Source organism: Crinia signifera, chromosome 1 (assembly GCF_055691185.1).
Source record: "Crinia signifera chromosome 1, ASM5569118v1, whole genome shotgun sequence".
NCBI classification, from domain to species: domain Eukaryota; kingdom Metazoa; phylum Chordata; class Amphibia; order Anura; family Myobatrachidae; genus Crinia; species Crinia signifera.
The window spans coordinates 156,738,308-156,761,619 of NC_139217.1; the positions used below are offsets into that span (position 1 = coordinate 156,738,308).

At 43.7% G+C, this 23,312-nt stretch overlaps 1 protein-coding gene across 2 annotated transcripts in view; it reads left to right on the plus strand.

Annotated features, from left to right (window-relative positions):
• WRN (WRN RecQ like helicase) overlaps nucleotides 1-23,312 on the plus strand; it is a 109,012-nt gene that overhangs the window by 51,218 nt on the left and 34,482 nt on the right. For both annotated transcript variants that reach the window (XM_083175069.1, XM_083175077.1), the window contains exons 12-20: nucleotides 597-672; nucleotides 2,193-2,260; nucleotides 3,287-3,395; nucleotides 5,027-5,095; nucleotides 5,368-5,450; nucleotides 6,513-6,619; nucleotides 7,482-7,669; nucleotides 20,108-20,282; nucleotides 23,029-23,210. In XM_083175069.1, coding sequence (XP_083031195.1) covers nucleotides 597-672; nucleotides 2,193-2,260; nucleotides 3,287-3,395; nucleotides 5,027-5,095; nucleotides 5,368-5,450; nucleotides 6,513-6,619; nucleotides 7,482-7,669; nucleotides 20,108-20,282; nucleotides 23,029-23,210 — 1,057 coding nt within the window. The remainder of the gene's footprint in view (nucleotides 1-596; nucleotides 673-2,192; nucleotides 2,261-3,286; nucleotides 3,396-5,026; nucleotides 5,096-5,367; nucleotides 5,451-6,512; nucleotides 6,620-7,481; nucleotides 7,670-20,107; nucleotides 20,283-23,028; nucleotides 23,211-23,312) is intronic.

Genomic DNA, 23,312 nt, shown 5'->3' on the forward strand with positions numbered 1-23,312 from the left:
ACAGTCGACATGGACACAGTTTAAAGTGCACTGCAACGCTCGCTGCGCTCGCTATGCGTCGGGCACGGTGCCTCGCTACGCTCGGCACACTATTTTATTCTCCCACCACGCCCTAGTGGATGGTAGGGCATGAAATACCGCCTGTCGGCACATGTTGGCTCAAAAAACAGTGAAAAACTCCATGTCGACCTTGTGAATGTCGACATAGACAATGTCGAACTAATGACCTTGTCGAACTAATGACCTGTCGAACTAATGACCTTTCGAACTAGAATCATGTCGACCTTTTCCCATGTCGACCTAGAGTCATGTCGACCTTTTAGCATGTCGACCTAATGGATTCGACCTAATGACTGTCGACCATAATGCAGTAGACCAAATGACCGCATCCCATGTTAAAATTATGATTTAATTGTGCTAAAGGAATTAAGGATTTGTGTTTTTTTTTAATCAGTGTTCTATTTTATTGGGCTTGTAATTTCATTGGCCTCTAACTTGGCAACATCATTTAAATGCTTATCTGCACATTCTAAATTGAATTTGGATAATGAAGTATATTTATTATTATTCCATTTATTTTATTTGTCATTTATAAGATCCATCAGTACCTGTACCTAATGCAGAACAAATAGCTTGTTTGAAGACCTTTTTTGGACATTCACGTTTTAAGCCGTAAGTATATTTAATGATTTACCCAATGTGAACCTAAATGAGTTCTTCATAGTCCTACGCCTTTCACACCGCACAAATAACCCGAGTCTGATCCGAGTTGTTGCCGGGTAAACCCAGGACTCTCGGGTCCAGCAACCCAGCATTTCGACCCAGGTTAAAAGAAAGGTTTTACCCGGGTTGGACCTGGGTTGCTGGGCCATGTATACGGGTGACCTGATCCCCTTCACATTATAGGGAGGAGGCAGCATCAGCTCTGCCTCCTTCCCTGCCCCCTTTCTGACATCAGCAACCAGGTTAATTGCCGGGTCACTGTGGGGGATAATCATCACAAATATAATTTTGAATCATGTCCGAAATAAAATTTAGAACATTTAGAATATGGTCAAGGTCTCATAAATCTGTTCTCCTCGATTTACCAAAAGATTTGTGTAACCACACTGAATGCTCCATTTTATGCAGATGTGGGTGCTTATGTTCTGGTGATTGGCTCCCAATTTGGAATAAACTACAATGGGACCAGCATGCGCACGCGTTCACTGCCCATTCAGTCAATGGCAGCCAGTTGCAATGTGCGACATGTAATGAGGCGCACGCATTGTGGACACACTTTGTAAGCTGGTTAATGCATTGAACCTGTAGTGGGACACATCTGTAATTCGAGGAACTCCAGATAAACTTTGTGGCACAATAAGTTATTCCCCTCTTAGTTAGAAGTCTTACAATGGTACAGCTGTACACACAGGAAGTGAACGGAAGATGGCTGCTCACCGACAACACAAGTAATCTCTTCTAGTATGTAGGCTCCATAACTGAACAATATGGCAATGTCCTTTGAGATGATTATTTTATCTAGAGATGTGTCCTCATACATCATTACTGCATTCACGCCTCTTGGTGCTCTTGGGTGTCTATTTTTTGTGGACAAGATTCGACTAAGATGCAACAGGAATCCCTGCTGATTGATCTAATATGTGACACTCTGAATCTGCGTATGAAGTGCTAAAATGCAGCGCCCGTGGCTTTTTTTTTTCTTTCTATGCCATGTTGCATTTCAAGTGAATCGGCACAATCAGTCTCCTGGTTCTTAGCATATAATCTGGAACACAGAATCTTATAGAACATTGTACCCCGAGAAGAGCTGGAAATTCTCTCATGCCAAGCATCTTTTGCCGCGTGGTGTATTGAGGCTAGATCTATGAGGGTACATCTGTGGGATTACTGGTTTATCTCACTGAAGTGGGATAACAAAGTAATACTTGGTGATTAGATATTTCTGACCCTTGTCAACTGAAGTGCTTTGTATCCATATCAGGTACTTTCTGAAAGACAGTACTCCAGTTGGGTGCGCAGCTCTATTTCTCTATATACTTTCTGAAAGAGCTATCCTCCAAGTTTTAATTTATTATTTCAAACCAGTGACACCCTATTTCCAGTGGCTATGTACACAGGGCCTTTATGTCACAGTGCATGTGGGGAAAAAGTTTAACATAAATGTAAAATTTCTGTGTTTTTCTTCTCAGGGTTCAATGGAAAGTTATCTATTCTGTTTTAAAAGAAAGAAGAGACAATTTAGTTGTCATGGCAACAGGTAAGCAATTTTGTGGTCTTACAGGTTAACTATATTTGAAGATTCTGAAATAGTAGTTCAGCCAGAAATTCCCTGCTGAAACCTCAAAATATACTGCTGCTATATATTGGAATCATGTGGTAAATAACGGACCTTCCTTTGTAACAATTGCTTACATGGTTACATTTGTTAAGGAGTGTTTACGGTGCTAAGCATGTGTACCTTCCATGTGTACAGAGTGATGCATGCTGCTGCGACCAGCGGCTTCCCTCCGTGTGTACAGAGCTTAAGATTGAGAAAATTCTTTACTGTGGCTCAAAAATCCACAACAATATATGTGGCTGAGCAACAATATCCCTGTGCGAACAGGGCAACGCTCAACAGTAGCGCGCTCCCGCGACCAGCCATGCAGTGGTCGCTGGACCATCGGCTTCCCCAGCCAGAGTGTCTCGTTTTCATCAGCGACCGCTGCTGATGAAAACAATACACTCAGCAGTTTGATATATCCGTTGTAACCACTTCCTGGATGGGTGTTTAGATTAAACTTCGAAACCTAGAAGTCAATGTTTTATATAGGGACCACTAGACTGCCCATGTATATTCAGAAACTAAAACTGGGTACACACCTAACAATATATGTACCCAGCTGACGGATCAGCCAGTGTAATTGATACATTGACCATTCTGTACATGCTAAACGACATATTGCACAACCACATTCCAATCCAGTCTGTTGTCTGGCCATTGGGTGTGCAGAAGGCTGGTGGGACAACCAGGAAAATGACCTGGGAATGGTGGGAATCAAACCATTATACCAGCTGTACTACTCATTAATGTTTCCTATTTTGTCAGATAATATTGTCCACCGTTTTCATTAATATAATGCATGGCTCCAGCATTGGAACATTTTATAAAAGTGGAATTTTCTAGTTGGATCACTCCACACACAGAATAAATTGTATTTACAAAAATAAATTTCTAGCCAGTCATTTAAGCAACCCTAAACTGGACCAGTTGTATAGGTTTTCTATAATTTTTTTTTTTTAGGTTATGGAAAAAGTTTATGTTACCAGTTTGCACCAGTTTACACAGCTGGTATTGGTATTGTGATCTCTCCCTTAATTTCACTGATGGAAGACCAAGTTTTACAGCTTGAGTAAGTAATGGATACTTCATGTGTACTTGGGGTGTTGGTACGGGTAGTACTGGATTTTTATGACCTAAAACTCTGATCCATGGTGTCTGTCCAGTTATATGCACTATATCTAATTTAAGCTGCAAATATAGTCATTTTGCTTGATTGGTGACCCATTGGTCGACCCATTTATCAAAGATCGCATTTACAATGTGATCTGGGCAAAATATTACCACCCATGATTGCATTGTAAAATGCAATCCTAACAGCAGGATTTTTCATGTATCCGAAAGGAGCCCGTCCCTGTGATGTGCTGAGCTGGGTGCCGGGGGGAAGTCTGCCAATGCGCGTTTAGCAATTACCCCCACGACCCCGCTGACCGCACTGCCTCGGCAGCAGTGCACCAATGGGCTACCACCATCTCAGAATGGCGGTAGGCCAAGGATGTTGATACATCGGGCAGCTTTGCATCCCCCATTAAAACCAATGGTGAAAGTGGCCGGCAACGGTACAGGAGGGATCCAATCTCTGATCCCTGCTGTGGTCCCTCATGATACATTCTAGTGGTACTTAGTGTTTGCGGCTAACCCCCAAAAACGTGTGTTTTGGGGATTTAACCGCAAATTTTTAATGATACATAGGTCCCTTGATATTCCACTTTTAGTACACTCACTTTTAGATATTAAAGGAAAACTTTCTACCCACATATTCCCAAAGCACTTTTTGCAGTGAGGAGAGCATGCTTCCATTGGCCCCCAAACCACGTGGTCAATTGAAGTAACTCCATTGTACTGATATTTACATACAGTAGGACTAGTCACTGTGGTCCAGTGTTCTAAATCCTATATGAGTGCCAGAGTATGGTTTAAGAGGCTAGTCATGACTGGCAGTTCTTAAAAAGAGATAACCAGAACTCATCCAATAGAGAGCTTGTGGCAGCTTCTAGTGATGCCTCCTCTGGCACTCAGAAATGTTGAGGGATAAGTAGAAGACCCCATTTGTAAATACAAAGGCCAGACTGCTTTGAACAATTGCTGGGGTATTTGTATTTTTTGCTTACAGTTTGCTGAATAAAGGATTTAATTTAGATTTTATGATGAGTGTCCACATATAGAGATATAGCTGCACTTATTATTGCTGCACCACAGCCACTTGTTTGGCGCACCTATGTTGCACCCGCAGCATGGGATCGCTATGCTGCTCAATGCGCTTTTATGAGCTGCAGGAGCTAAATAGATGCACAAGCGTGGTTACTGGATGGCGCCAATCACCACATATGTTGTATGTGGCAATTGGCATGGCAATGATAAGCAGGGGTACATTTGTATAGGGGTCAATCCTATTTATCACAAAGAGTGCAATGTGCCATTGCCACTGCATTTTAATCCGGCAATGTCACCTGAACCCACACCCTTTGAGGGCTAAAATCAAACCCACAAAAGTGTCCAGAGCCCCAAGGGACAGCGAACACTTTTGTAGGAATCCTGGCCAGCATAAAGTGTAGCCACTGTCAATATGGCTCGCACACACGAGTACCTCGCACATTATAGGATTAACCACAAAGATAAGTTTTCTTTTATGATCTAATTTACACACTCACTTTTTTCTCAATGTTTTTGTGTTCCTTTTCTCTCTTTTCCCATACTCTGCAGAATGTCAAACATTCCTTCCTGTTTTCTTGGCTCTGCACAGACGAAAAATGTTATGCAAGATGTGAAAGCGTGAGTCCTTTCTGTAATATATTTAAATCTTAGACTTGTCATGATCAGTTATCTGTTTTGTCTAAGTTGGCTTCCGATTATTTTCATTAATTTCAGAATGTATAATTATAAATGCTAATTAAGGAATGGTGGCACTGCAGTGGCTTCAGTCAAGAGTATTGTTTTTGTTTGCCAACTTTTTATTAAATAGTTGTATTTGATACTCTGAGGTGAAATAATTTTATCAGTTTGTGGCATTTTTGTCTATCTTCCTTGTATTTTTGATTTCTCAGAGGAAAGTTTAAAGTAATTTACATGACTCCTGAATTCTGTTCTGCTGGAATCTCTTTGCTTCAGGACCTAGACAACAAATTTGGTAAGTCACTGATTGTGCTCTGCCTTCCAGTTCATGTAATAGTAGGGACTCATGGGTGTAAGTTATGGGGCCTACACACAGGGTCATTTTAGGGCATTTTCTAAGCAATCTCACTAGATTGCTTAGGAAATGCCCATACATTGCTCCGTGTGTAGGGGCGATAATGATGGCCCTGCATGCCACTATCGCCCGGAGATTAATATCCAGCATGCTGGATAAATCAATAATCGATAGTGTAAGGGCCAGTGTTCTCGCTCTGTGTTCTCGATGTGTCAGTGTTCATTGACCCATCGCTGTGTACTGAGCGATCTAGCATCACTCAGAACATCATCTCATGTGTAGGCCCCATTACTCTGTTTTTATCCAAAGCTTAACCTTTTAATTGTTGTGCACTATTAATGTGCTATGTAACAGACACTTCTAAAACTGGCCATATACTAATGCAATTTGGGCACTTTTCATACGATTACAACGTCAAATAGTATGTGTTTCCCTTCCGATTCCGATGCATGGTCCCGTGCACATCACCTCTGGAGATCGCAAGGGCTGCACTATAGACTTACCGGGTCCTTCAGCTTTTTTTTTTTACATACAATACATCATGGGGGTTATTCTGGTTGATTCTGTGAATTCACAGCCTTGCGAGTCCACCAAACCCTGCCTTGTGAATGGTGGCTGGCCACCACCCATTCGCCAGGTAAATTTGCTTGCAGGGCATGCAAATGGATGTTACACAGTAACAGCAGCCTGGTGGGATCCGCCGCCATCATTCAATGGTTTCTGACCATCGAATGATGATGAAGGCTCACGCATATGTAAGGTTAAGGTTGCCTTGTGTCTGCATCCGGTGATGTCAGCTGCCCGCCCCCCACCGGTCTGTCATGTTCCCATGTGCTAATGAGGCAGTGCGCTGCCCATCTCCGCCCTCCCGCCCGCAAGGCTGCTTGCGTGCACTTAGCGAACAATCAGCTCGCTGTAGCCACACCCAGCAAGCACATGCATATGCACAGAAATGTCCATTAATATTCTGTTTAGCATATTTGTTTTCTGTCTACTCTGTAGGGTTAGCTCTGATTGCTATTGATGAAGCACATTGTATATCTGAATGGGGTCATGACTTTAGAAGTGCCTACCAGAATCTGGGGTCACTCAAGACAATGCTGCCATCGGTAAGATTTATTTTATCACACATTATAGTGTCTTTTTATTGTCAGAAGGAATTGGCTCAACTTGCCACTTCACCACAGCTAGCAGTATTTCCTTATATTCATTATATGTGTCTTAATAGCCAGATAAGTTTTCACCATTTTGTGTTGTGTGATGGGGGTTTGTGTATGCAGCCTCTGACCTGAATGGTTTGATACTTGCACAGAGATAGGCTGTAGAACGTCTTCAATATTTTCTTCTTCTTTAATTGTACTGTATATTTAACCCTCCCATAGCTGTAAGCCTGCAGTTTACTTCTCTGAAATAGCCCTCACATCTGCCGTGTATATCAATAAGCCTGTACTACGGATTCTGTTTTTGGCATGGACTAATCCATAAAGTCAAGGGGGTAGCAATCATGCCAGGGGGAATGGGTGGTATGTTAGTATTTGCTGGGTGTGAGACAAGGGGTGGAGGGGTAGACTGTGCTGGTTACTGTGATAAGCAACACTTGCATATCTGTGTAACCTATATTAATCAGCAGAGTCTACTGGAACATCCCAAAAACATTGCATCGCTTCCAATACGCATTTTCAGCAAAAAATATGCCTGAAGCTAGTACAGTCTCTTTGGCTATTTGGTGCTACTGCAGCAAAGATGTATGGAAAAGCACTAACCAATCAGATTTGAACTCACATTTTACAGGCTGTGTTTGAAAAATGACAGGAGCTGATAGGTTAGTGATCTATTTCTTTCCACTTTATTTCTCACCATGCTTAAATTCCTACCAATGTATTCATTAAGAATTCTATGAAATACACTTCAGTGGGTAGCACAAGTCTCCACATCGAATACTATACTAACATGTGTTCTGAATTATTCTAGGTGCCTATTGTGGCTCTGACAGCAACAGCAAGCCCTTCAATCCGCAAAGATATTTTGGATTCCTTGAAGCTGCGTAAGCCACAGGTCACCTGTACTAGCTTTGATCGACCAAATCTGTATCTGGATGTAGCCCGAAAGACGTCAAATATCACTAGAGATCTCCAGCAGTTTCTTATTAAGAAAAAAGGGTAAGACTCTTGTAAACAATGTAAGAAAGTGCATTTGGTAAAATGTAAGTTGTCCTTGAACCTATATCTTTTGATCTACACGTAATGGTGAAGAATACGTTCTAATATAATAATCATTTGTACTTACAGGGGCAGTTTTTATATACTGTAGTTGCCATCTGTGCACACTGATTACTGAGCACTTCATCCTCTTCCACCCTTTCCTTCTCCTGAATTTTCCATGCTTAAAGGGGCATACAAACGGTGCAATTTTTGCCTATTTTCCAATCGATCTCTCTAGATCGCTTAAAAATTAAGCACAAATCGCTCCATGTGTATACCCCATAGCGCATCCCTGTCGCCAGCTCGGATCTTTTGTGCATTCAGGCAAAATCTAGTTAGATCGCCTAGCAAGAGAGTTAGCACAAATCGCTTAACACATCGCAATGTGTGTATAGGGTGATCTAGAAAATAAAAAAAGGGAAATTGCCTACCCTATATCGCTTAGCACAAAAGGTAAGCACACATCTCAACATGTGTATGCCAAATTACAGAAGCTCCATACACCTAGATATTCCTGAGGCGATTTGGTCCGATTTCAGCCGATTGCGACCAATCGGCCCGTTAAATCGGACCAAATCGCCTCTCCCTGACATGCAGTCGGGTATGATGCGCAGTCCCGTGCCCACCTGGTCGGACCGGCTGGCCATCCAACCACCTGTTCTGGGACCTCCCTCCAGACGGCGAGGCGGGCGGAAAGCAGGGACGCATGCGATCCATCACAATGGATCGCATGCGTTCCTGCCGCCCGGCAGGTCCCGGCAGCTTGCAGGGGTATTGGGTGTCCGAACACTGCTTCGAGACGTCGCAGCAGTGTATGGGCACCTTTAGCCCAACTAGTCTGCATCTGTCTTTCATTTTTATGGAATAGAGATCTAGGTCTTTTTTTCCTTTACAGTGTATATTTTTCCAGTATAACAGAACCACTTTTGTGATCAACTCTTGGCGTAGGGCTGAGCTGGAAGAATGTCTGGTTCTCTCTATACGTGTTGTCCCTTTATTTGTGACCTGATTTCATACTCGTAGATGGCCTGTAAGCATTTATCTCAGCCTTTCAATATGCAGAATGAGACACAGAGGCTGATGCAGAGCTGAGCCCTACTTCTCTGTAATTGCACTCCCATTGCATAATAAGCAAGATATGGCTGCACCCAGATAAATCCCAGAAAACTTGAAGAGGACGTATACAATACACCCACAGTATCCAGGTTGTAATCAAGCTAATGGCCCCAACAATGCTAACCACTGTGTCCCCTACACTTCAGGATGTTTTGCTGATAACCATAGAAAATACACTGATTGGTATGGGCATTTAAAAGGATAAGCAAGTCGCTGGTTACACTGCTGGCTGTCTTTCCACTGGCTGTTGGAGACCAGTGCATGAGATATGGCTAGCATTGTTTGGGAGGATGCCAGCAAGCAACTGAAATTCTGTATTACTCATGGGTCACATGGCTGCAGCATTGTGCGTGTGTCTTTGTTGGAAAATTAGATTCTACATGTACTTTGCATATTGGTCAAATAGGTCTGTTTACTTGTGAGTTTGTGCTGCGTTGTATACTGTTAAAACAGGTCAGCGTCTTGCTTTACCAACGCTGTATGATCTATACCCTGCCACTCTCCGATATCAAACTAAAGTTCTATACACACTAGGCGGTGTTGGCCATAGCCAATGTATTTTAACAATATTGGTTGCTTGTGACCAAAATTGTGTGGGAAATTTTCTGGGAAATATATACAGTATATACTGTAGATGCATGGCAGCTGAGAGGGCCTCTATATAAAGCAGTGTTTCAAAGCAGGGTTTAGATTTGCCATTAAAAAAGGTGACCGGTGGCGCAATTCAACAGCAGCTCTTCCAGAGGGAGGGTGTTAGTTTCCTAATAGATATTGGGGTGTAGAAAAAAAAAATAGTGGACAGCACCAGAGTTTCACTGAGGTATTGAAATGCTAAAAACACGGCCAGATAAGATGAGAATTTGTTCTAAATTAATAGGATTAAATAAAATTCATAAAATGCAACTATAAAGAGCATTGGTGGATATGTGGGATTCCACACATATAAATTGGGGATGCGGTTAATTTCCCGGCGGTCGGGATCCCGGCGGTCGGAATCCCGACACTGGAATCCCGACCGCCGAAATCCCGAAACTTTCTCCCTCCGTGGGTGTCCACGACACCCATAGAGGGAGAATAAAATAGCGTGCCGAGCGTAGCGAGGCACCGGGCCCGCTGCGTGGCGAGCGCAGCGAGCCCGCAAGGGGGGGCGATCCATGTCCCCCCCTTGTCGGGATTTCGGCGGTCGGGATTCCAGTGTCGGGATTCCGACCGCCGGGATCCCGACCAGGGCCGTTTCTAGACAATTTAGCTCCCAGGGCAGGAAAAAAAAATGCGCCCCCCCCCCCCCCCCCCCAAATACATAACATGGAATAGACGAAATAGTGGGTGTGGCTTAATTCAAAAGGGGGTGTGGCTTAATATAAGGGCTTGGCCTGGCAGGAAAACAATTACCTTACATCACACCTAGTACGCCTCACAGATCAAGGTCAAACAATGACAGGCTACTTAAATCATTATACACTATTTATCCATGATGCCAATTACACACGACGCTGCACACCGTATTGACAATTACACATTACGTCGCACACCGTGATGACAAGTACACCTTATGCCGCACACTATGAGGCCAATTACATATTACGCCGCACACCGTGATAAAAATTACACATTTTTGTTGCACACCGTGATGACAATTACACATTATGTCGCACACCATGATGCCCATTAGACCCCACACTGTGATGCCCATTACACCCCACACTGGGATGGCAATTACGCAATACTCCCCACACCGTAATGCCCATTACACATTATGCCCCACGAGCCGCTGCCGCACAACTGATGCCGTTTACTAATATGCCCCCACAGTGCCAGATATGCCCCCACAGTGCCACACATATATGCCCCCACAGTGACAGCTATGCCCCCACAGTGCCACACACATGCCCCCACAGTGCCAAATATTCCCCACAGGTATGCCCCCACAGTGCCAAATATGCCCCCACAGTGCCACACATATATGCCCCCACAGTGCCACACATATATGCCCCCACAGTGCTGGATATGCCCCCCACAGCGCCACACATATATGCCCCCACAGTGACAGCTATTCCCCCAAAGGCCACACATATGCCCCCACAGCGCCACACATATATGCCCCCACAGTGACAGCTATGCCCCAACAGTGCCAAATATGCCCCCACAGGGCCACAGATATATGCCCCCACAGGGCCACAGATATATGCCCCCACAGTGCCACAGATATATGCCCCCACTTTGCCACAGATATATGCCCCCACTTTGCCACAGATATATGCCCCCACAGTGCCAAATATGCCCCCACAGTGCCACAGATATATGCCCCCACAGTGCCCAATATGCCCCCCCACAGTGCCACAGATATATGCCCCCCCCCACAGTGCCACAGATATATGCCCCCACAGTGCCAAATATGCCCCACAGTGCCGGAAGCAGCATACAGTGACTCACTGTTTGCGTCTCCCCCTGCTTCCATCGCCTGTGCTGCTGCCTCTTCTTCATCTTCATTGGGGAGGGGAGGGGAGCGCATCACATCTCTCTCCTTCCCCTTCACTGAGCTGTCAGCCATTCATACATCGCGGGCTGTCTCCTGATTGGCTGACAGCCCAGTGACATAGTGAGAGAGGGGAAGGAGACGCACGATGCGCTCCCCTCCCCTCCCCTGGGAAATTAATCAGCGGCGCCGGCGGCGGACACCGGCGGTGACCGTGAGAGGCGAGCTGGGAGGGAGAGCAAGGGAGGCGGTGCTGGGGGGAGCTGCCGGGCGCCCCGGCTGTTTATTAGAGACGGACAAGCCGTGCGGCGCCCCGGGCTGCTGCACGGCTTGTCCGCCTCTAGAAACGGCCCTGATCCCGACCGCCGGGAAATCATATCGGATCCATAAATTGGACACACCTCAGATGAACTTGGTAAATGTACTTTTGGAGGAATGAAGGTCCCAGAATATAGTCCAGCAATAAGAAGGTGCCCAGGAAAGTTGTATTTCCGTACTGATATTAGCTGCTGTTAATTGGGCAAGGTATACACACTTGAAAGCATATGTAGTGGAAATAGACAATTATCCTCGCTTGGGTAGCATATGATGGTACCTGGGATAATTGTACATCTAATGATAGCCAGTCCTTACTAAACAAGTGCTGAGGGTACAAGGTAAGCATTTAGAGGCTCAACGCGCAACTTCTCATGTCTTATGTAGGAGCTACTGTAAATTTAGTTTTGCCATTGACTGGTTTCTTCTTAAGGTAATGGTTCATAGAAAAGTTGGGCACTCGTGTATCTGGGTATGTGAAGTTTAAGACTATGAGTAATTGTCAATGACATAATGATTTTTGAAGTAGGTAATCTGTTCACAGAATATAAAGTATTTTGCCAGTGTTTTGTTGTGAAATTCTGGAAGTCTCCCATAGGGTAACCTTTGACAGTTGAGTTTTGGTGACTGTCGCCTTTCTTCTGTTGCAAATATAAGTGATTGGTAACACCTGTAACCAAAATTACTGTGATGATATACATTATTCCTTCTGTACCGTATGTAAAAAAACCTCCACTTACGGCAGTTCAGTATGGTTTTATAAGACGCGTACTTCTTAATAAATAAATGCAATTCATTTAGATAATAACAATTATTTAGAAAATGCACTCCTATTACACAGCCATGTTACATTACCTATTACACAGCCATATTACATTACCTATTACACAGCCATATTACATTACCTATTACACAGCCATATTACATGATGCTTTACAGAGAACAGTAACTGCCTCCGTAGAACTTGCAATCAGTATGCAGTCATTAGATCTGCAGTGTCTAGTGTCGACAGATAAAATGTTGACAACTATTAGTAGACAGTCAAAAGGTCGACAGTCAGAATGTTGACATGGTCAAAAGGTCGACTTGAGTTAAAAAATTGAAGCCAACATGCGTCGACAGGCGGTGTTTCATAGCCTACCATCCACTACGGCGTGGTGGTAGAATATAATAGCATGTCAAGTGTAGTGGTGTCCATAACTACCTATGTCAACATAGACACGAAAATCATGTAAAAACTCATGTCGACCTTTTCAATGTTGACCTTTAGACCCTGACGACCTTTTTACTGTAAACTTAAGGCCCCCATACACGCTGCGATAGTACATTGCGCAGTACAAAAAGTATGTGCTGCACATACTTTTTGTACTACTCGCTGATCGCATCGCATGCAAACCGCATGCCGTGCGATGTGATCCAGCTCATAACACATTGCAGCGCATACTGCTATCACAGCGTGTTTGGGCACCTTTTAGACATTGTAGATTTAATATACTGTAACCCTTGCAATCTATGCTCCCTATCACAAGGTGACACATACAACCTAGGTCTGTCTTCTCCTTTTTTTTTTGTCAGAAGCCAATTAACCTACCAGTACACTTTTTGGACTGTGGAAGGAAAAGAGAGCACTCAGGAAACATAATGAGAACATGCAAACTCTGCACAGATAGAGACATGGTGCCGCGGCCTTAGTACTGTGCCCCAATTATAGAGTTAAAAGTATCTTAACCAATAGTAACATCAAATTCTTCCCAATATTATTACAAATAATTCTGTTTTTTAACACATTGTGTTGTCAAGTGTATATTAATGTTTGTTTATGTAGCGTTGTTCTCCAAAAAGTCTTAAATACCATTAACATTTGCTAGAAAGAACACATATTGCAAAGTTGTGTGAGAAGCTGGGTAACTATAAAGGTTACCCCATCTGGTACACGTGATCCAATCCCTCACTGGACAATGTATGCACTGAAAGATATTGGTGAATGGTTTTCCTGAACTTCCCCAGTGTCCTGGACGAACGATATTGTGCATACACACTGAACAATATGACTAACGATCTAGCTAGACGATAGCTTTTAAAAAAAAAAAGAAAAGATCCAAAATTGACCAGCCTGCACAGTCCACGAACAACTGGCGGGTACACGCTACATCGTTCCTCTTTCATAGCTTACACATTGAATGATTCTTGGTCAGCTACCCAGGATGCCACAATTCTAGGGGCCTTTGAGCAGGCAAAGGCTAGGCCAGGGAACATCTGCTGGGTTGGTGACTTCAGAGCTTCTTGGGAGGCAGATAGGATATGCTACCCACCCACTCTGATTGTGGATTATTAGAACACAATCAGAGCAGCCAGGCATCTTCCTGCTTTCCAACCTGAATGAAATACTGCCTTTCGGCACATGTTGGCTTGAAATTTCAGCGGGGGGTCAATAGTGGCCGACCTTATGACTGTCAACCTAGAGTCAATCTATCAGGAGTCCGAATACCGACAGTAAATGGCTGTCTGCATGCTGATGGTGCATGGGAGCTGTCCACCAATCAGAGTGCTGGCAGCCATTCACTGTATAGAAGCATGTAAAGAGAGACCGTGTGGGGCTGCAGGAGGAGTTATGATTGTTCCCCCCTTTTTCCTTTGAATGGGTGCATTGCTTTGCCCCAGGACCTACACCCCCCACAGCACTGCACTTCTATTTTCCAGCTGGAGAGGTTTATGCATCAAGCAGCGAAAACAGTGAAGATGCCAGTAGCAGCCAATTCACATTCTATAAAAAGATAGAAGCTGATATTATCCCCTTAGTGCTGACCTGGTAACTGATATTGTCCTCAATAAAATTCCAATGCACCTATCCCTGGTGTAGGGGTCTAATGAAAGTGTAACAAAGGGAATACCGTTCCCTCACAAAAAACACTGTTATCTTGGGGGCATTACATGGGTTACACTAGGTGACTGGAAAACATGATACCCGCAGAATATTTAGTTCCATAAATTACTCATCAGATTTATACAGTAACAGCAGCGGCAGCAGCCTAATTGGGTGCACTACAAAGGTTGCATTGGGTAGGGTAAGCAAAATGTGGAATTGATTACAATATGGGGAGATAAACTGTGGAAATATCAATATACAAACAACAATATCAATGGTGGTATAATGGTTATCAAATAGTATTCGCATGTGAACGTTCAGTTATATTTTTTGGTTTGGTCTCCACCCTTTTATAAGCATGAAATAGATTTTTTTTTAATTCCGCAGAAAGCTTGCTACATGTTATTGTCCTAGTCTATAGAATAATAACAGCTCTTTCTTACATTCTATTCTGAGAAGCTTGCTATCTACTTGCAGCTGATGCACTGAGAGTCAGACTCGCCCAAAGGCGATTTAGCCTATCTTCCTCAGACATCTATCAAATTTCACTCAGGGTACACAAACACACAGGTGTTATCACAGATGGGTAGAGCGCGAGGTCCAAACACAAATTTAATGTCAATAATTTCTCTGAGGGCCTCCTCCAGGTAAGCGGATCATTTTACCAAACATATCATTAGGTGTAAAATGAGTCTGAGGAATCTGTCTGAAAATGTATGTGGTGGTAATTGGGATAATTTGTATACTCTGATGGCTCCTGCAGACTGATAGGTCCACATTCAGCTTGATTTTAGAAATTTTTTTATTTATTTTTTTATTACACTTTACGGTTCTGGATAAGGTCATAACTTTACTTAAGGATCAATCCAGAATTCTTTGGGTATCACGTAAACCTGATACTGTAGTTATTTTTATTTACACTACAGTGATTAAAAGAAAAAGGTTCACTTTTTTTTATAAAATATTTGACAGCAGATTTGCCTCAGAATGATTTACTGTATGATGAAATCAAATACAGACTTGTTACAAAAAACTCAGCACTAGTACCTAAGTCAGTTAAGAAAAAGCTAAACCTTTTATATTTGGCAGCAATCACATTGTATTCGGTTAGCCTTTAAAATCTCCATAATGTCGTTCTCAAGCTCCGTGCATGTCAAAGTCTGTCCACAAGGCACACGAACAGTATAGGGTTTTAATTACGGTATATCCGTTCTTAAGCACAGGTGACTGTATTAGTGCCTCAGTCATTTTAGATTTGCCATCTGTGCTCCAGAATGCATATCCTTAGAACATGGACTGCTAGTGTGTCTTGAGGACGGCAAACCTATTATTAAGTCACCATTGTCAGAATTGCTTGATAGTGTTTAGACACTTTTATTACTTAGCTGTAGCTTAAAATCTCACCAGTGGCATTGCAGTCTGGCCACAGACGTCATGCAGGTAATTGATTTTCACAATGTCAAGTTTGCCATCCTTGTACAGTTTGACCTTTGTTGTCACATACTGTTCTTTGCATGTCAATTGTAGTAATTATTTCCTGTTCTGTCCTGTGTAACCTGATCAGCTTAGATCCAGCTGACTTGTATTAGGTATTTTAAATTTGAGGATGTATCATTCATTACCATTAACTATCCCACAATGCACCATCACACATTGCACCATAGCCTATGTCCATCGCTCGCATCTGGCTAGCTTACAGTACCCTCCATTTATCTCCCAGAAACAACCAATGAAAATAGAATAGAATTCCTATTCGTCTCACAATGGAGAAATGTCAGTGTTACAGCAAGGTTCAAGTACAGATAAGAGTAGTAGCATAATAATAAGAAGAAACATGATAAGATAAGATCCAAACAATATAACTCAAGAATCTAGGACATGCAGGTCTTCTTCAGACCATGACAGTTGTACATTCTAATTGCAGCTGGAAGGACAGATCTGCGATATCTCTCTGTTGAGCATCGAGGGTGAAGCAACCGATCACTGAAAGTGTAACACAGATCTGTCAAAACTTTTTGAGCGGGTGTGAAGCATTATCCAATAATGATGTCATCTTGTTGATCATTCTCCTCTCACCCACAATCTCTACAGAATCCAAAGGCATTCCTAGGACAGAACTGGCCTTCCTTACCAGTCTGTTTAGTCTCTTATTGTCGGCTGTTGAAATACTGCTGCCCCGGCAGACCACTCCATAGAGTATGGCCGATGCCACTACACAGTTGAAGAAGGTCTTCAGGAAGCGCTCCATGCACTCCAAAGGACCTCAGTCTCCTCAGCAGATAGTCTACTCTGCCCCTTCCTATACAGAGCAGCAGAATTATCAGACCAGTCCAGTTTATTGTTAGGGTGAAAACCCAGATACTTGTAAGTTCTTACGATCTCAATATCCATTCCCTGAATGCTCACAGGAGTTGGGGGGGTATGCTGACGTTTCCTGAAATCAACTACCAGCTCCCTAGTTTTCCTCGTATTAGGTTGAAGATGGTTCCCCACACACCAGGTAGCAAAGTTCTGCACAAGTTCTCTGTACTCCCTATCGTCCCCATCTACGATAAGGCCCACAATAGCAGAGTCATCAGAGAACTTCTGTAGATGACAGGTTGATGAATTGTATGTGAAATCTGCAGTATAGAGAGTAAAGAGAAATGGTGCCAAAACTGTTCCCTGCGGCGCCCCTGTACCACAGATAATAGTATCGGACTGGCACTCCTTGGTCCTCACATACTGTGGACGGTTTGTAAGGTAATCCAGGATCCAGGTGATTAGATGATGATCCACCCCCGAGTCAACCATTTTCTCCCCCAGGAGCATGCGCTGAATGGTAATAAAATCACTGGAGAAGTAAAAGAACATTATTCTCACGGTGGCCCCAGCTCTCTCCAGATGAGGCAGGGCCCTCTGCATCAGATGTATGACAGCATCATCCACACCAATTCCAGGCTGAAATTGCCTCTTTCTGGGTTCAAGTTCATTCTGTGTCCTCCGACGGGTATGCATGCATATACTTCAAATATTGGGGCCAATTCTAATCCATTCAGTCCCCGGCGTGTTCGCAGCGTGGACCGATGGTTCTTCCTTGCACATGCGCATATTCTCATATGCACATGTTCAGGGCTTCTGTGCAGGTGCCTCCGCAAAACTGCACAGTCGGCGTGGCGCTCGCACGGTGGGGAGTTGGGTGGTTTCGGTGGCAGGCCATGGGAGCACCCAGCATTATTTCATGGGCGTCCCCACACAAATGTAATGTAATATTACATGTCCCATGTAAATGTGGCCGTGAGTGTGCCGTCAACCGTCCATCCTGTCTTCGTCCAGACACACGCAAATATAAGTCAGACTCCACTGACTTATATTTGTGAATGTGGGAAAAAATCATTCGATGGTCAGCGACCATCAAATGATTTCTCTCATAACACATCCCCTTGCATGATTGCGAGTGGATGATGCGGCGGGGGGTGGTGTGTGTATTCGCCGTGGCAAGTCCTCTCTGGGACTTGGTAAGCTGCAAGCTTCGCAGCTTACAGAGTCTTTCAGAATAAAGGCCATTGTCCGCTTGTGTCCAACATGAAAACTGCGTCTACTTCTGAATCAGACCCCTAGTCTGAAAATAGTGATCACAACTTTGCAGGAAAACCTAACATATTGGATTCTGTCTGTCAGGCATGTCCAAACTGTGGCCCTCCAGCTGTTATAAAACTACACATCCCAGCATGCCTTGCCATAGTTTTAGCATACCCTAATAGCAAAACTGTGGCAAGGCATGATGGGATGTGTAGTTTTCCAACAGCTGGAGGGCCATAGTTTGGACATACCTGGTCTCTGTGATCTGATGACCTCACTGGGCCAGATGTATCAAGCTTCAAAAGTGATAAAATGGAGAGTGATAAATAACCAGCCAATCAGCTCGTAACTGCCATGTTGTGGGCTGGGTTTGAAAAATGACAGATAAAAGCTGATTGGCTGTTTGTTTATCACTCTCCACTTTATCACTTTTTGAAGCTTGATACATCTAGCCCTGGGTGGGCTTACTTCATTCATAGCATTTTCTTCAGTCAGAAACCATCTAGGATGAACTCCTTTCATAGCACTGCTGAATGAAAGTTGATGAAGCACTAGCCATCTAAGATGTGTAGCTAGGATCCCTGGCTTTATACAGTACATGGCATATCATTTTCTTTAATACTTGCACACCCATATTATGCTAAATATTCACACAAGACCTATGGATATGCCTACACTGTTCCATCAAGAAAGACTGCATATAGTACAGATGTATCTTCATTATATAATAATAATATAATTCAGAAGTGTCCGCATACACCTATGCCGTCTGTGCCACATTTTTCTGTGATGCCCGGTTCGATTGCCATGCTGCTTGCTCTTTTCTCAATTTTTGTCCTTTTTTACTTCATTGTGCTACTTTTTCCTCAATTGTACACATTAGGGTGGGTACACATCTGGCTGATATTGGCACTATATAGTATGTAGTTTACAGACAAATTGGAATGGCGTATTGTGCAGTGTGTATGCCAGACTGCATGTTCCCAAGAGTCATGGCATATGCAACAGTTTTAGTCCAGAAAGGCAAAGAAAATGTGCCACATTGATACGGCTTGACGGTAATACTGTAGTAAGTGCTGAGGTTTTCGTCTCACGTGATCTGTAGGCACATACTGTGGTGGTCTGCATTCCTCACACCCTCTGTCTAGCATTCTGTCTCTCTATATGTTATATTCAACTCTAAATATACACCCTGCTGTATCATTACGAATAAAATGAAAACTGCACCATGACGTGAAGCCACACTAGGTTATGATATCAGTTAGGTAGCGCTTCTGAGAGGTTCCTTTGTTAGTGTAATTATGGCATAAAGGAACTCAATTGAGGTTTGACCTATTTTATATATGCTAGATAACGTCTCTCTTATGCTGTGTACACACGGGGGAGATAGGTGCTATAATCGCTGGGAATATGGTCGCAGGCGACCATATTGCCAGTGATGGAAGCGTGCCCCGGCGATAAATCTCCGGGTGCGCGCTCCCGTTTTCTGCCCCATTGTAATCGCTGGTCGCAGGAGCTTGCTCCTGCGACCAGCTAATTACCTCTGCGGCACCCCCAGCAGAGGTTCGTTTTCAACAGCGACCATCTCTGGTCGCTTGTTGAAAAAGAGACACTGAGCAATATATTGCTCAGCAATATATTGCAAGCAATATATTGCTAGCAATATATCTCCCCCGTGTGTACGCACCTTTAGTTGAGAATTGTGCAGGACAGCATTGTGGTGCAGTGGATAGCATTGCAACCTTACAGCTCTGTATGGAGTTTGTACATGCTACCTCCGGGGAGCTTCCTCCATGTTCTCTGGGTTCTATCTCCATGAAAATATCATGGAATTGCCTTCTGACTAATAATGGGCTTTATTGTATGTGTATGTGGTAGGGAATTACTACTAATGTACATGTTCACTGTACAGTGCCATATAAACTGGAACTACGGTATATAAATGATAATGTTTACAAAAAGTAGGCTCCATTCCTCTTACATTTTGCTGTACAGCAGTGGTAACATACTAACAATTCATATATTAGAAAATAGGACCATAATCTAACCCTTTCTTTCCTAGGTCTACCTGGGAATTTGAAGGTGCTACTATTGTGTATTGCCCCTCCAGAAATATGTCTGAAAAAGTCACCGGAGAATTGCATAAACTGGGCATTTCATGTGGCACTTACCATGCTGGCATGGGAATCGGTGCAAGGAGAGATGTGCATCACAAGTTTATGAGAGATGAATTACAGGTACGTATAAGCCTCATCCTCATAATTGGACTGATCTTGGTGGGTGAGCAAGTTTCCTACAGTAGCCATTGTCATAGTTGTAAACGAATGTAATTAGAAAGCACTAAACTAGGATATGTAGAAGAACATACTACAATATATTTTCTATGTTGTGTACAAGGTTATTACACATTATTGTACACATCATTCGCAGGGAGGAATGTCAATTGGTTCATGTTTGTAGAGGTTGACTGTTTTTTCCTTTTCCTATGTCTTCACCCCATCCCCCAGATTGCAGTTCTTGCTGTTCTTTCTTTAGCAAGAGTTTCTCTTCAGACAATAATGCTGGGGGAGCAGCAGCTTCTGAAGGGGCAGTGGGTACAATGCAACCTACTCTCACATTAAAATAATTACTAGCTGTGATCAGCATCCTGGTGGTCAGGTTTAGAGATGGGCAAAACGGATCTTTTCGCGGACCCGGGTCGACCTGGGTCGGTCAGTGAAAAGATCTAGATCCTTTGGGCGGCTCTGCGGCTCAGTTTGTGTAAAAAAGACAGTTATTTATGGTTTGAGTTAGTGTACCATACCTCCCAACATGACCCTTTCCAGGAGGGACACAATGCTCTGTTTCTGGACTTCCCTCTTAATGTTTGATTGTTATTACCTGTGTGGAAACACCTTTCTTATCCATTTACCTGTTTAGAACAGGTAATAGCAATCATTCGTTAAGAGGGAAGTCCAGAAACAGAGCAAAGTCGTAGGTCAGAGATGGGGAACCTTTGGCCCTCCAGCTGTTGTTGGACTACACATCCCAGCATGCCCTGCTACAATTTGCTATTTGGCCATGATAACACTGTTGCAGGGAATGCTGGGATGTGTAGTCCAACAACAGCTGGGGCCAAAGGTTCTCTAACCCTGACCTAGGTGGTGCACTTAACATAGATAGTCGTTTGGTCGACTGATCTAGGTCGACATTAGGTCAACAACACTAGATCGACATGCTGAAAGGTCGACGTGGAACAAGATCGACATGGTTATAGGTCAACATGAGGAAGGTCGACAGGTCATAAGGTCGACATGGGGATTTTCACTGTTTTTTGAGCCGACATGTGCCGACAGGCGGTATTTCATGCCCTACCTTCCACTAGGGCATGGAGTGAGATTATAATAGTGTGGCGAGCGAAGTGAGACACTGTGCCCAAAGCATTGCGAGCGATGCGAGGGTCCGATTCTCACTTCCAACTGTGTCCATGTCAACTGTGTTGACATTCGGGTCAAAAAACAGCGAAAACCCCATGTCGACCTTATGACCTTCCTCATGTCATCCTAACGTCCATGTCTACCTTTTCCCATGTCAACCTTTTCCCATGTCGACCTTTCTGCATGTCGACCTAGTGACTGTCTGACCAACGCTTGTCTGACGAACAATCCAGTTCCCAGGACCTGGGTAGAAGTCCCGTGTAAAGGGACACGGCGTGTCCCATTTACACTGCCGCTGACAGGGGTCTGACCCGCTGAAGACCCGGGGTTTTGCAGCGGTGTAAAAGGGGTATTAATTTGCTCGTTGCCAAGGGAGACTAAATTTGCTCATTGCCGAGCCCCCCCTCCCCCCCCCCCCCCAAATAAAAATTAAAAGAAGGCCCCCTCCCCCTCCAAATTAAAGTTAAATGTACTACACAGCCCAGCAAACAGAGATCTAGTAAAAAAAAAAAAACACATGTGCACTGCCTAATTTATGTCTGTGTGTCTGTGTGTTCATACTTCTACTACACACCTTTCTGTGATACTACTGGTGAACTCAGGTGAAGCAATCTTGAAATGCCTGCCAGTGCCTATGCCTCTGCTCTGTCTGCTGTTGATGTGTAGTCACCAGACCTCCCTCAGGGCTTCCAGATTCAGAAGAATCTAGATCTGCACGTGACACAGCAACAGCAGCAGCAGCACAAGCAGCCAATTAGAAGAAAATATCTCAGCTGCCAAAGGGGGCAGTGCTGAGCTCAAGCAATGCAATGTGCATTGTATTGTATGTAATGCTAAGCGAAACCGATCCGGATCACCATTTTGGGATCGGCGGCTCGCTCGTTCCTTTGATGGATCCGTTCAAAAGAACCGGATCGTTCGCGAACGACACATCTCTAGTCAGGTTGTGGCGTTCACTATACTGGCATCCTGCTAAAGCCGGGAGACGAGCGCTAAAATCTCAATATCCATTAGGATGCCTGCGCCAGAATCCCAATTTCCGGGATGGACGATCGTTAAGTATAAGAGCCAGGCCACACATAGCGGCCAAGCAGGTAGATGGATATTTACTAAATCTCACCAACCTGCAGGGCAGCATAGTTTTACCAAGGTGCAAAGTTACTTGCCTTTTTGTATTTGTGTTGCAGAACCAGATTGTTAATGTAGTTTGGGCATGTCTTCTATACAGTTTAGTCAAATACCAATGCTTTTACTGCATTGCTGTTGCTATCAGTGGTGGCTCCAGCGATGTGTCTGCTTCAGAATGTAAAATTCAAACAGGGCAGCCACATCAACTTCCAACCCAAGCAATGTCAGTCATCGCTGGCCGTGCCTCACTGGCAGATGGTATGGCTCCCCTATGTGAATTATGCCCTACACCTGAGCTGCCACTGCTTGGTATGGATACTGTATCATTAAACAAAAATGATATCAATAATGCTTTTTGTTTCTTGTGTTAACATCACATCGTTCAGTCCTGCAGTACATTAATAATGAACAATGACCATTTGTATTCTTTATCTGACAGTGTGTTGTGGCCACTGTTGCATTTGGCATGGGTATCAATAAACCAGACATCCGCAAAGTTATCCACTATGGAGCCCCTAAAGAAATGGAGTCCTATTATCAAGAGATGGGTAGAGCTGGAAGAGATGGTCTCCCCAGCAGCTGTCATGCTTTGTGGGCTCCAGCAGATATGAATTTTAACAGGTAAAATGTATTCTCTTTAATTTCAGTAAACACGTTTGCCTACTTATACATTACCTATTTATACATTAAGATCGAGGGTAATGAATTTTCCCTTAATTTGTG